At 36.5% G+C, this 15420-nt stretch overlaps 2 protein-coding genes across 3 annotated transcripts; one reads left to right on the forward strand and one right to left on the reverse strand.

Annotated features, from left to right (window-relative positions):
- The first annotated feature begins 211 nt into the window (after positions 1-211).
- Positions 212-2712, forward strand: LOC111338469 (tumor suppressor candidate 2). The gene is made up of 2 exons (XM_022944983.2): positions 212-468; positions 1118-2712. Exons 1-2 carry the CDS (start codon positions 338-340, stop codon positions 1302-1304), a joined length of 318 nt encoding a protein of 105 aa, XP_022800718.1. The 5' UTR covers positions 212-337; the 3' UTR covers positions 1305-2712.
- Positions 2713-3735: 1023 nt separating this feature from the next.
- On the reverse strand, positions 3736-15269 carry LOC111338467 (ras association domain-containing protein 1). Of its 2 annotated transcripts, none has more exons than XM_088733103.1 (9): positions 14599-15269; positions 11298-11425; positions 9773-9886; positions 8620-8772; positions 8151-8231; positions 7660-7750; positions 6297-6412; positions 5776-5853; positions 3736-4655 (listed from the first exon to the last, which is right to left on the reverse strand). In XM_088733103.1, the coding sequence occupies exons 1-9, from the start codon at positions 15128-15130 to the stop codon at positions 4530-4532; spliced, it is 1419 nt and encodes a 472-aa protein (XP_088589229.1). In that variant the 5' UTR covers positions 15131-15269; the 3' UTR covers positions 3736-4529. The 2 variants fall into 2 exon arrangements, with proteins under 2 accessions (XP_088589229.1, XP_022800713.2); XM_022944978.2 differs by having other exon boundaries at positions 8620-8757; positions 14599-15265.
- Positions 15270-15420: the final 151 nt, after the last annotated feature.

A 15420-nucleotide genomic window follows, 5' to 3' on the forward strand; every position in this document is an offset into this window, starting at 1 on the left:
GAATTTCTCGCATAAGCTCCGCATCAGTGCTGCGGTGCTTATTCGAGGGCGACACTTAATCGAGGGCGGCGCTTATTCGAGTAAATACGGTACCCGTTTTCGGGCTTTCATGTATCAGTCGGTTGGACCGCGAAAAAGGGTGAGTAACATAAATAGTTATAATTACTGGAGCCCTACTAGAAATGCACCTATACCCAGTCTCCTCGCTTCCCCAGCCGCCACTTTTGATGATTATTCGAGTCAAAGTGGCAATGTAAACGTCGATGTTTTCGAGTCGAAACAAATAGCTTTTTAATGGCTAGTACGCCGGTTTATTCTTTACAATCAAGATAGCAGGATGGGATCTGTTGTTTCTAACATGTATGGAGGGCTACAGTACATGATGAGTTGCGGGGGAGACAATCAAACGTTCTCTGATAATGGCCGATCGTCTCTTGCCGCGACGCCATTTGTTTGGAAACGTACGAGGTATGTATTTCACTTTAATCGGTATTATTTCGTGTTGTTTCTCCTCGTACTAGTGTTTTGAATTCCTTGCGCAATTTTTGATTAACTAAATTAGAAATCGTCGCGAGGTGCACGTTTTTCGGAAAAAAACTGCGTTTCATCTGTCACAAGTTAACCTGGCACAACTAAAATGTAGTAAGCTCCATATCGTAGCTGAGGCCGGTCAAGTTGTCGTACTGTGTAAGAAAAAAAAATGTTACAGGTTTGATTTTCATCTCTGGAAATTAGATTGCGTTCTTGCTTCCTTTGTATTTGAAAGAAAAAACTAATTTAAGAGTGAACTAGTTTAATTAATCGGTAAATTAAGGGATACCAGAACACGACGTGATCTTTTGGTTAGTCTTCTGCGTCATAAAGTTCCTTATCGAGATTTTCTCTGCATTATACAAGAGGTCGACACTCACTTTATCGTATACTTTCTACCTTCTTACTCGGTCTGACTATTAGAATAATTTCCGTAACTACGTAAAGCGGCGAAACAGCTGTAAGCAGGCAATTTTGGTACAATTTTGGTTAGCCGCAAATTTCGCGACAGAAATATTTTACATGTGACAAGTTCAAAGAGGATCCCTAGCTAATCCACAGAATCGTGTATTTTTCTTTCATACAGCTCCATGTACTTTGATGAAGATGGGGATCTAGCTCATGAATTTTATGAAGAAGTTAAACCGAATAAGAAAGGGAAAAAGTATTTCATGAAGAAAGTTACGCGGCGCCTGTTACCTCAAGGACTGGTTGATTTACCATATCCAAGATTAAATGTGGATTTTCCAGTTGTTATGTGCGAGGCATATTAGAGAAATGACCTTCACATTTCAAAATCTAGCCTCAAATGAGATGAATATGGAATTTATCAAGAATCTTGCTAAACAGTTGAGTCATTCGCCAAGAAGACTTGCATGTAATTCAGAATGTTATCTGAAACATTTTGTTATTGACCACAGCGTTATTGCATTGTCAAGCCAGGTATCTTGTGCTCCTTCTTTCCTTGAGCTCACAGTCACTCATTAGAACAATTAACTAAACTGATAATGCCAACTGATGGCTTGTATCGGTGAAAACAGCATATGTTTAGCATAAGGCTGTGGCTAAGTGCTGGGCACAGACTTAAATGGACAAAGTGTTAGCGGTCAGAAATATTCATAGAATTTCCCCCGAAAGTTGCTTTCAAACTTCTAAAGAGTAATAGATGTTTGTTTAGAAATGGAAAGTGTTTCCATGTCACTTAGAAAACGATTCTGATCAGACTGCTAGGTAGGGTGTCAAATAAACAGTGCCTGGCACTCAGAATTTCTCCCCACATTCCCAGTGAAAACTTCCTTCAAGCCCAGTGAGATTAATCGATGTATGTTCAGAAATGCCAAGTGATTCTAAATATTGAATTGGTTGGAAGACGACAGATTTTCAAAGCCTGTACTTACCACAAAGTCTGTTCACAAATATTTTCCAAGTGTTGATGACCTAGTGATTTTACAGCAAGCACAAGAACAGAAAATTCTTCCACCAAAAAAAAAAAAAAAAAAAGAAAAGGGTTTGGAACCCCTTGACATTTCAAAACAAACATCTGATACTCTTGAACCTTTCAGTGAAATTCTGTGAAAATCTGACTGCCAGGTATTTATTCCATTTAAGACTGTGACCACCTGCATGGCATTTATCTGCTATGTTTATATAATGGTTGTGGCACAGCATTGCTCACCTCCTCTCCAAATGAAATAATTCTCCATAGGGGTGTTGTTGTTTTTGGTGGAAATAACAACATTGTACAATACCATAGAAAAATTTGTATGACATGTTAGTCATTTTTTTCTGTTAATAAGTAAGATAAGGTAGATAAATTATGTTTCAAACAAGAAGAAACTTGTGCAAATTATGAATGATAGATGTTGTGTGAGCTTTACCTGTTGATGGCATGCTGAAACATTCACTTTCCGTTTTTATTTTAGTTTTAAAGCTAAAAGTGATTCGAAATCTCTTTGCAAAGAACCAAACAGGACAACAAGAAGTTCACTAACCAATCACAACTGCTTATTCTACATGTTTTTTGTTTGTCAGCCTATTTCATGACAACAATATTGACAAATCAGTTTCCACAAGTCAGATTCATACTTAACCCTTCAACTCCCAGAAGTGATTAACACGTAACTTCTCCCTGTGATATCTATACATTATCCAGCAGACAAGCAATAAGAATCAATCAATCAAGTTTATTGTCTTTATGTGAGGCATGGTTACCCAGATTGCCCAAGCCAGAGGCTCATGTATGAAACATAAGACAGCATCCCACCCCAGGGGAGGACATCCATCACACAGTGATCTCGTGCGTGGGAAATTAATGTCTCCTACCCCCTAACCCTGCAGGAAATGGGACCTCCATTTATTCGTCCCTATCCGAGAAGACTAGAATATCTAACCATTTCTTGATGTTATAGAAAAGCAGCATATTCTTCTCAATTATTTTAAGACCCTGAGTGTTGGTCTGGCTGGGGCTCGAACCCTCGACCTCCCGCTCAACAGTCCAGTGCTCCATCCATTGAGCTAACCGGGAGGCGGTTATGTTGTTATCAAGTTTTCTTGATTTAAAAACCAAATTCTCTTGACTAATTTACAAGGAAATGTGTGACAGCTAGAGGGGAGAATTAACAATCAAATCTAGGGAGTTAAAAAGGGTGAATTGACAGACAATCTGTCACTCAATTTTCATAATGAATTCTCAGGTTGCTGAAATGTCAATCACTTTCACACAACCAAGGGTTTCAATAAGAATCAGCTTCTGCATAAATTTGCTGTCTGTTGGATTATTCTAGGGAAGGTTATTGTTTTCAATTTCTCCCATGACTTCATGTCTTAGCAAAGTACTGCCTCTTAAACAAGATGAAGTACGGTTGATTAAAAACAAATTCTGTATATAGCCTTGAAATGGTAAAATTTTCATGCATGGAATTAAGAGACAAATTTACATTTGTAATAATAGGTCTTAACGAAACCAAATTACTCCACCGCATTTCACCGACAACCTGGTTGATTTCTTTTCTTTGTTTCTTTCCCCTTCTTTTTTTTCTTATTCTTGCTTGCCCGCCAAGCCATTTTAACTAGATGAAAGTAAAGATAAATTCTCTACTTGAGTCAAGTGGCTCCCGCAGCTGGAACTTTTGGGGACGTAAGAGTTCACATATCTTAGCAGTGGTATTACTATAAACTTTTTCATTGAAACAAAAGACGCAGTGGTAACGGTTATCAAAAGTTTATTCTTTGGGTCATTAGAGAACCACCAATTTTAAATACTGCTATTCATTCACTATTTATTACATACTGGTACCAGGGTTTTCATTCAGAAATAAGTTTGCATGGTACTGGTGAAGAGTAACAGACTGAACTACATGCTAGAATAAAAACACTTAATCCTCAACTCCCTGAATTGATTAACATGTAACTTCTCCCTGAAGTGTCCATACATTCTCCAGAAAACAAGTCATGAGACTACTTACCTACACATTCCCACCCTTGCATACACTTTTTTCCTTTTTACCCACTGATTGCAAGATTGCTTATCAGTAGAGTGGGAACCCACCTTCATGGGATTCCATATATCAACACCAAAGGAAGCCACAAAGGTTGCTAGTGAAACTACTGATTAATATACTTAATACAAAAAGACTACTTAAAAGTATCAGATAGAAGTTGTTACCTTGATTTAACTCTAAGTTCCTGTAACCAATTTACAAGAAAATCTGCAGCAGGTAGAGGGGAGAATTAACAATCAGATCTTGGGAGTTAGAGGGTTAAAGCTACAACAATTGTTTAATTTTCTGATTTACAATGAAAACACCCTGCATGTATGTGATTAGTTTAAAAGCAACAATGTAAAGGTAGTTACAATAAACTAATATAGGTGTCAAAACTACTAAAATTTGTCCATGTAATCCTATTTGAAACCTTTAATATTTTTGTTTTTCTGTGCATGTGTAACTATTCGAAAATCACATAATACAAATTAAATCTATAACAGCACTGCTATCTACTTATAATCTTGCTGTTTCATCTGACTCGTCAGAAGGTGGTTTTTCATCACAGACTGTTTGGTTTGGTTGCACCAGTGCTAAAGCCTGCTCTAGTCTTTCCTTGTAAAGTCTGTACTTTTCTTCCACCTACAGTATGGAAAGTTAATTTTTTCAGTTTGTAAAAGAAATGGATATTTAAAGGCTGCCCGTGGATACAAATGTTGATGATCTCTCTTGCAAGTGAGTGAAGCAAGCAAGAGAGACATTGTTATAATAATGAAAAGTTGAGAAGTAAAGTCAGCATCCAAGGAAATGCACACCAACCCCCCCCCCTCCCAACCCAACATTAACCATGACTTCTTATCAGTTGACAGTTGTTAGGTTGAGGGGGGAGGAGTGGGTGCCCAGTCGCTCAGATACTGACATTGATCTCCCTTTAACTCCCATGAGTGATCAAGACAGAATTTCTCCCTACAAAATCAATACAATATCAAGTAGACAAGTGATGAGAAGAAAGAAAACTATCAACAAGGGTATCCTTAGTTGATCCAATACCAAATTCTCCAAACTTACATGAGAAGAATTGTATGTCAGACAGTAAGGAGAATTACTAAGAAGATCTTGGCAGGGAAGGGGTTAATTTCATATCCACAAGAGATTATTAAAAGTTGTTTTTTTTTTTTATGGATAACAATGAACTACTTAACTCAAGGACAGTTTCAAATCACATCATTCTCAACAGCAGCAAATGCATAGCTCAGCTAAATGTAACCTTAGCTTGTCAAAAAGCAACTTCACTTTGAACACAATAATTTTAAGAGTCCTCAAAAAAATTTAAGCAGTGATGACTAAGTAGGAAAACCACTCATGAAAAGTACAAATGATCTGTTGATAAATCTGGTAACCATGACAACATTGTAGGGTGTAGTTAGGGGGTGTTAGGGTGCCCACATCCCCTCTCCTTTGCATAAATCCAAGTGGAAAAGACTTGGTCTGTAACTTACAGTACAAACTTTGAGGTCAGTTAGTTAGAGGTATTAAGAGCTACAATGTTCATCTGACAGCCCTTTCTAAATTAAAAATAGCCCACAGATACACAATATAGAGCACAGGCACAAGCCAGCTTACTTTTGTAACTGTGAGCCCCCCTCCCCCTTTAAAAAAGTCCTCAGTTTCTTGTGGCAGCACAAAAGTAATGTTAATTCTAATATTTCATGAATACCTGGTATACATATGACAATGACCAGTGATAACATTAAACACTGACCTGCAATATATGTTCTTCCTCTTCTCTGTCCAGTATCTTCATGAAATTTTGAAGCTCTGGTGTTGTGAATACCTCCCACTGGAAAAAAAAAGGCAACACAACTGTCAAAATGGGAAGGAGGGTTGCAGTGTTCCGTGCACAGTGCACTATCGTCAATCTTTTTATTTTTCACTATCTTTTTTGACTCACATGATAGATTTCACCAAGTATGGTTTACGGTCAAGTCGCTTGAGAGTCATCTCACCTATAGAAAGTCATGTCGCCCAAAAAAGTTTCAAGTAGGTCGAAGAAACAAATACTTAAAGGATGATGAGTGACAGACTTACAGACTGTAAATAGGCGATAAAGTTGAGAAATCTTTATCACTAAAGCACTCTTTATTTGCTATTCCATAAATTTGTCTACTATTCCATAAATTTGCCATTCAGCCACTAGTTGTCACACCAATTCAAAAGGCAAGATTCTAACTAAGAAAGTAAAAAGTTCACACAATTTGAGTTTAAAAATTTGGCTATGCTTACCACAATATCTCCTGTTTCATTCTCCTGGAGTGAGAACTTGTGTCTTATGTCTGCTCCACCCCAAAGTAACCTTAGCACCAGGGGTTTCTCAAAGTCAGACATCCGACGAAGAATGACTGAAAGAAAATGATCAAAAAGACCACAAATTACTCGTGAAATAGATAGAATCAAATTCTAACTAGTTTCACAAAAAGCATGTGAAACACTGTTTGAAAAGGATAACAGGTTTCACATGGTTTTCTTAACATGCCATTCACATGACAAATTTCACAAGTAAGATTTTGACATTTTTATATAAACATGTTAAAACCATACGAAAATGGTGTGAAAATTACCACACCATATTTAAACTCTTCACATAATTGCTTTTGGTGTTTGGAAAGGATAACATGTTTCACATGGTTTTCTTAATATGCTTTTTACATGACAAATTTCACAAGTAAGATTGTGACATTTTTATATTAAAAATATATTAAGACCATCTGAAAATGGTATGAAAATTGCTACACATGTGATATTTCAAACTGTTCACATAATTGCATTTGGTAGTGCAGACCATTATGGGAAATGAATGCACTTATTCAGTCATTCAACAGGGTTGAACTTTCAGATTTACTTTTTAAGCTTGATTTTTAAAGCAACAAACTTTTACAAAAATCAGATTTTTTGCTGGTCATGTAAAAAACGTCAATGGTTTTGCTTGTGCTGTTTTGGTATTTTGCCCACATGCAATCAATGTGATGCTCAGATAAGCTTGTCGGATGTAGTTAGAAAACTAGACACCAAAATACTAGAAAATAAATTAAAATATAGTCACTGTGGCATAATGAATCCCTTATTCAATGGTTTAATACCAGTATATATTACTTAACTGAACATTTTGCTCTTTGCTTGTAGTTTTCTTAGCACCTTTAGGGCCCCGGGGGGGAGGGGGGGTAATCAGGATTTCAAGTGACAGGAATGATCAAATGGGGGGAAAACTCAAAACCCGAAAAAAATCCCTAAGGCTTCAAACAAAACCCAAAAATGTTCCTGCATGGGACCAAAATTAATTTGGTTTTATTTCATTTATGGAGCTAAGCAGCCAGAAATCAGGATGTTTAGAATACCCAAAATTAATGTCTCTACTTAAATCAAGCTACCAAAAAAAAAAATACTTACCAAAATTTTCCTACCCCAAAAAATCCCAAAATTGATAATTTCAAACCCCAAAAAATCCTTCAGTCATCCCTGTCACTTGAAATCTGGAGTACCACCCCTCCCCCACCCCCCCCCCCCCCCCGCCTTGGCTCTGGGACTCAGAAATACACCCATTCAGTGTTAAATAGCACAGAGCAGAAAAGAAAACCCCATCAAAACCTACCGTGGTCATCTTCTTCTTGGTAACATTCAAATAATGCAAATTTTCTTGGATTATCAGCTACCTTGAACTTCTTAAGGAGAGCTACAATGACCTGGGAAAAAAAGGAGTATTTAAACAAAACTTACAGCAATATCAATTCATGATGGCTACAAACAAAGAGAGTAGTTTCTTTGAGGAAAATTGTGGTCAGTGTTCTGCACTGGAGAGCAAGTAAAATAGAACAGTTGAATGTCACCTGGAAGTTGAAAAAGGTGTCAAATGAATAACAATTGTCTAGAAAATTCCTGTTTTGAACATTAACCTCTCCTTAAAACTTAAAAATGTTGCAGCTCTCTCTTTTGGAGGGCCAACATTTGACAGCCTGATTTCCAAAATTCCTACTGTGGTTAATTCACAACAATCAGAATAAACTGCAGACAATCAACGAATTGTTGATGAACAATTCAAACAAAAGTTGATAAAATAAACAATATTAATTGAGAGAGTCCCACCTGGTGAACAGTAGTTTCACTAGTCACATGTAAAGCTTTCTCTGTCTCGAGTGGAAGAAAAAATGTTGTCCGTCGTGAGCTCTATGAGAGAGAAGTCAGGATTAGCTCTATATGTTGAAAGGATTGAGCTGTGTTGATTAACCTCCAAAACTCTCTTAACAGCTTTAATGTGTAATTAATAGTGCTCCAAGCTACAACTGCTTTGCTTACAAATTAACAAATGGTAAACAGCACAGTGCATGTACACTATTCCGTTGTGGATGCAAATAGGAGTTTGCTAGGCATGAAAGCATAAGAGTCACGCAAGGCTATCCCTGGAGGGCAACTCTATCTTCTTGAGTACATGCATGGGTAGATGGGGGACCATGAATTGACCAATCAGAACACATGCTTTACTTTGTTTAAGTTACAAGGGTCACACTTGGCTTGAGTACAGACTTAACCTTGACCTTATAATGATTAAAATCACCTTATGATTCAGATCATCATCGTTTGACAGCACGGCTGTCTGAAAAATTGACAGGGGTGTCTCTCCTTCTTTGATATGGATTGGACGGAGCAAGTTCATATTAACACGAATGAAGCCTTGGTATGTCTCCTCAGTCCTCTGGTGAAAAATAGGCTTTGAATTAGAAAAATTAATGCAAACTTAAAGGAGGATCTCGATGCGGCAATGGCTTTTATGTAGGCTTACAATTAAAATTTTGGCCATTTCACAGCTTATTTCTTTCTGTTATGGTTAAATGAGAGCATTTTACAGTAAACTAACAGTTAATAATTTGTCAATTTTTTACAGCTAACAGCTAAATTTTTTTGGCTGTTTCATGGGTAATGGTTAACCCTATTAAGAACCTCTTCAAGTCACCTATATATGGTTCGGACACTAGATTGCCACTTTTTGACTTGGACGATGACATATTCGTTAATGCGAGATATAGGTATATATTAATTAGACAACTTAAATGGTGACAATATGCAGTCAATGGAAATCTCAGCCTGTGGACCATGTTTATCTAAACAAAATAATCTTCCCATTTTTAATTATAGTTACCGTACCATGCAGGAAGAACTTCTTAATAATCTTTGTCACATGAACACTTTTTATCATTGAATAAGATGTCAAAATACAACTTTAGTAAACCTTTTATAAAAGTGTGCGAGTGCTTGAAAAAAGAAAAATATAAAAAAATGCATGGAAAAATTTTTTCTGGAAAAGGTCCCCCTGAACTTTGAATTAATACAAAAAGTCCACTCGCAGCCTTTCATTATTGCTTATTGCATTTCAGTGGTTTACAGCCACTTTGATTGACATATGCTAAGTGTGAATTAAAAATCAGTTCACCACAATTACTAATTCAACATGATTAGCTTTCCAGACAATAGGCCATTTTACAGATGTGTACTTAGTCGCCAAGCCTTTGATTCAGAGTGAGGCTAAAGATGACCTTGTCGTGATAAAGACCTGTATCTAGTTAGCATGATAACAAAGTGATTTACATTTGAAAGGCAGCAAGGTTTGTATCATAACAAGGTCACCCTCAGCCTCACTCCCATTCAAAGGCTTGGCAACCAAGCACACAACTGTAAAATGGACTATTAACTTAAAAAAAAATCATGGTTACCATGGACATTATAAGTCCAGTTGTGCTTGAATTGAATTCATCAATTTTCCTGCGAAGAAGGCTTCCTGTTGGGGATTCTGTGTAAAGCATGAAAGGTTCTTTTCTCTTCTCTCCCTGTTAAAAATTCCGATGATACACAACTTCAGGTCAGTTATAAATCTTACAGATAACTACACATTGACCAAATGAGAACTCGCGATCAACACTAACAGTAGCCCACTTGCCACAGACTAGTAGAAATTCAGTTTTAGCTAGTGGTTTCCAGTTTCCACTAGCCAGTTTGGCTAGTGAACAAGCTGACACTGTCGTAGCATCTAAGATGTTGCTAGCCACTTGGCTAGTAAGTTGAAAAGTTAGTGTCGAGCCCTGCCAAATGCAGAAGGACTTTTAACCCTGAAACTCCCACGAGTGATGGAGACAGAATTTCAACTTACAAAATCCATAAAATATCAAGCACAAAACTGACAAGAATGAAGAAAAATATAAATTAGGGAATTATAAGTTGATCGGCCAATTAAACCAGATTCTCCAAAGTAATATTATAAAATTTGTATGGCAGACAGCAAAGAGAATCACTAAAGAGATCTTGAGAGTGAAAGTATTAAGAAAGAGAGAAACACAGCTCAGCAAAGGAAGACACAAGAGTGGAACCAAACTGCCGCAGAAATACAGAGCTAGTCAAGTCAAGAACGTCAGGGTCTTGTGCACTATCTGGTACATCAGTAACTTGAAATGATAATAACTGTCAGTGGATCATTCATTCCCAGATAATTTTTAAAACAGTCTCAACTGTTTGGAACATGGACAAAAATTTTGTATTGAACTAAGTGCTGGTTAGCTGTATACCAAGTGGAGCCAAAACAATTTGGAGTAGATTGAACCGAGAGAAAATGAAGAACTGATCCAGAGTCAAAAAGGGAAGAACATCTGGGCCCATGGCTACCAGCCCCTTTTCTCTAGCCACAAAGATTCCAACCTCCAAAAAGCAGAACCAAGCAGGGCTCGACACTAACGGTAGCCCACTAGCCACAGACTAGTAGAAATCTAGTTTTGGCTAGTGGTTTTCAATTTCCCCGGGCCAGTTTGGCTAGTAAACAGACTGAAATTGTCGTAACATCCAAAAACATCTAAGATATCACTAGCCACTTGGCTAGTATGTTGAAAAGTTAGTGTCGAGCCCTGCCAAGCTTATCCCTTGATATCTCACTCTATCCCAGTCACCTCTCCCACACACCCAAAATCTCTGAATTTAAATATAATTATGTAATTATACTAATCAAACATCAAGAGATTCACAATTACCACCATCTTGTAAAAACATGACCCAAGTATTCTTTCATGGTGTTCAAATTTATTTGCAGATTGTATCTCTTCAACAGAAAAATATCCAACTTTACTTTTAAAGGGGAGTTTCCCAAAACTGCAAGGGAGACCAGAACATTGTTCTGTATCCAGAAAACTTTACAATAAACAGGAAGAGTTAAGATATATTCACTGCCCTCTCAAAATTGGGCATTGATATTACCTGGCCTACAAGATGTAATGTCTTCATGGTCACCTCATCCACTGACATCATTCTTTCATACAGCCAACTTCCGGTACAGTCTAAATCCACATCCTCTTTGCATCGCCTATGACATGTGTACTTGCAATCTGTGAACATACAAGCAGGAAAGTTCCCCTGAATTTAATGAAACTTCCAGCTTCAAAGCTCTATTCTCAAATTGAAATTGTCAATTGTTGAGGACAGGGTTCAATTCTTGAAAGTGTCAAATTGAGTTTCAAACCAAGATTGTTACCATACATTTGTGCAGTACCAATGTCACAATAATTTTCTTTGTTTTGGGTTTGTAAAAAATGCTCTTACTGCTTATTACCGGTAGATCCTAGGAAACCTTTGAAGATTTGCTTGTCAGAAAAAAAACACAATATGAAGATGCAAGCCTAATCCAGACAGGAACAAGAATGCAAAAGAATACAGAAGATTATAATGGATTGATGAAAACTGATTGACAGAAACTAAACCCTTTGGGGGTTCAATTATTTTATAAATAGAAAGAATCCATTTAAGATGACATTTGCCATTCATTTAAAACAGGATATATAAATCTAAACTTCACTCTAAAAGCAGAAAATTGAAATATATATAGTCAAGCTTCTCTTACATTTAAAATCACCTATAGTAAATTTACTTCATTGAATTATTTTCTTGCAACATCGTAAAAATGTCTACTACAGAAAAATGTCTTGCCCCAGGGATACCTTAAAAGTGACAGACCATTCTTGAAAATTTATTGATTGAAAACAGCCTTAAATGTGAATGACTACATTTTTTTTTCTCTTGATTTTAGAAAATGTTTATAATTTATTTTTAATTAACAATAAGTAAGAAGGTGTCATTTTTCTGATTAAATCTCTTATTTTGGTCTGACCCACTAATTTTGCCCAATGAAACTGCAGAGAATTAATACAGGTGTGCTTGGTGAAAATACTTCTCCTCTGCCAAGGTTGATAATTAAAGAATGATCAATCTTTTTGGTAAATTATGACTGATTGTATAGAAGCTTTCTTTTTTCCTGTCACATCAAAACTTACAAAAAATGTGGTTCATTACCAACAAAAAAATAAAAAAAAAACTGAGCAATTTGTATAATCCTTACTGTATTTAAAGGTAATTTTTGATTATTACAAAATTGCATGCAGTCAAATTCACAATTTGCTTCTTTCTCCAGTATAATCCCCATTAAAAATTAATTTGTTCCAGCCTCAAAATGCAATTCAGTAGTCCCAAGATGACACTGAAACCAAAAAATTTTCTGACTACTTTTCAAACTCTCTTATTACAAAAACATTGATTAATTCAATAACAACTTTATCAATAATCAAATACAGAAGAATGTAAATGAAAACATAGTGAGGTATGCAACCCTTGTCTGTAAAATAATTTATTTTATGTTATTTTAGGTTCGCATTTTTTCAATAAACAAATGGCCATACCTACTGACAAGTAAACATCTCTTTCACAACAAGAATGCCTAAGAATGAAAGAGATGACTGCAGTTTTGTTGATCTTCTTCATAAAGACTGATACAGACTGTGGTAACACTGTTCATTTGTGGCTCATCAGTAACATGTACGTAAAATAAGTTTCTTTAAGCTAATTTGTTTAGAAGAGAAATATTCTGTTGCTGGCTTGGGACCAGTCAAAAGTTCAAATTTCAAGGCCAAAGGAAGGTAAAGGAAATTTGAGAATATCTATAACTTAAGATTATATAATATTTCTTAGGATTTAGAGCTTGTAATTTAAATTTTGCAATAATATTATAATTCAAGTACAGGCACAAGGGCAAATGAAGGCAAATCCCTGTGAATGCAGAAATTAGACTCAAAACTTCATAAGACTCTTCTTGTGTTAGAAGAGGATAAATAGAATGGATGTTCTACACAATAATGTTAATTAACAATTCCAAATTCCACCATTAGTTATTCAAGGGTCCTAGCTGTTAAATAGCATGTTTACACAGTGATAAATGTTTCCTCTGCCGGAAAATGTTTTTGGTTGTCTTGTAAAAAAAAAAAAAAAGAATCCTTGAGTGTGAAGGAGATCTCCTCTCCCCTCCAGCCCCTACTTATACTGAATACCCTCGGTAAATGAAGACCCCAAAGGCCTAACTTATATTACCTTCCAGTGGTGACCAAAGGATGAGTTTCCCACTACAATATCAAAACATTTTCAGCAGTCTGGACACCTACATCAAAATTGAGAAATTTTGTTCCATAAAACCTGTATGCAGTGTTTTGCTTTTTATCATTTACAATTTCACGCTGCATCTTTTACTTGTGAATAGTTTGTTGCAGCGATGTAGTGTTACTTCATCTAATAGTCAAAGACAAAGAGAGGTTTTCATCTATCTCTCTGTTTGGTTTGAGGGTGAACAATCAGTTTATGTAATATTGCACAGTCTGCTGGAGTTTTATTAATGAAGCAAGTAGTCTCCAAAGAGTCCAAACTGTTACTGTGCAACCTTACCTTCCTCAGAAGTGACCAAAATATACTTTCAGTTTGCTTGCCTTTAACTTTAATTACTTAGCACTTCTTGTCAAATAGTTTTTTTGATTTTGAGTCTTTTTTTTCAATTTTTCATTGAAAAACAAAAATTCCTTGATGGGAAAATTCTAAAAGCAGCCAATCTATATGCCTTTAATATTGGGGGTCAAGGAAATCATTTGTCTCGCATAAACATTTTGATTGATAAACGCTTAGCAATAATTAATATTTAATGTAGCATGTGAATATTCACAGCCACTTCAACATTTAAGTGAATTCCTGAACAAAGGAAAAAAACCGGTTAAAATAGCACGCATCGATTTACTGAGATCAAGAGAAAAAAAAACAGTTAAACGATGACGGTAAAAATTCAAAATTGGACGAGTTAATTTGTTTGAAACCAGTTTACGATCAATACGACATATACATTACAAGCGCATCATTTGTTATGAGATTAATTCGTACTGGACGTATAACTGTACGAACTTCACCAGTGTTTCAGGTTCAGCAGTGTTTTCGATCTTACTCCATTTGTACTGAACACTGGACTTTGCCATAAGGGAAAAAAAACTTGCATTCCTCGTGGTTGATATGATTCCAGAAGCTACGATCAACATTGTGGGTGCGTGTTATATTTAGGATTGTTTACTTCCTACAAAATTGACAATATGGGCCGACTGGCTGTTGAGCAAACAGCCAGATGTGATGAATAGTAGAAGAATCCTTTGTCCGAAATTTAATCCTTAATATGGCGAAGAAACACTTTATAATTACTCACTTTTGCAGCGCACACATTGCTTGAAGATTCCCCAGATAAACTCTCCACAACAATCACACCATGTAGGATTCCGTAGTTGATGTTGAATAAACGAATGACCGCTACCGACATGTCTAACCAGCGCTTTCTCGTCGCTTACATTTTCGGTGGTCACAGATCGTTTTATAGTGCTTCGTTTCTTAGGTCCTTTCCTATTGACAAAGTTTGCGATGAAATCTTTCACTGGATTACTTGCAGTATGTTTCGCTGCGGGGATATGAGGTACAGATATAGCGCGAGTCCTGTCCCGATCGTTCGCCATGTGAGATTTTATTTCAGCACGATTTCTATCCAGAGAGTTGGGATTTTGAGGTTTCGTTTCTTCGTTCAAGAACACATCGTCACTTTCCATTACCAAAGCTGTTGATTGTGTTATCAGATAGAGAAGAGCAAACAAACCTCTTTCAAAAATGAGCAACAACCTCAATGTTAGCCAGTCGAGGATTCTGTTCTTGGGCAAATTACGATTGCCGTTCTGCAATTCAGTTCGCATAAGGGCCTAGGATGAAACGACTCGAAAGGAAGACTTGTTTACGATTGTCACACACATCCTGAAACTGAAGCTTCAATTTTAGCTCGCTGACCGCCATGTTCGTTTAAAGTGAAATATGATCTCTATTGGCCTAAGGGGTTGCGTCATGAAACAAATCCGATTCTCTCTGGGTAGGGAGGCCAGGGGATTAAGGGATTCACCTCATTTTCACTTTCGGCAAAACGATCGCGAAACAATTTCAAACTTAGCGTACAAACACTTGGGAGAGCGGTTAAAATTACGTCATTGAA

Source organism: Stylophora pistillata, chromosome 9, assembly GCF_964205215.1.
Source record: "Stylophora pistillata chromosome 9, jaStyPist1.2, whole genome shotgun sequence".
Lineage (NCBI taxonomy): Eukaryota > Metazoa > Cnidaria > Anthozoa > Scleractinia > Pocilloporidae > Stylophora > Stylophora pistillata.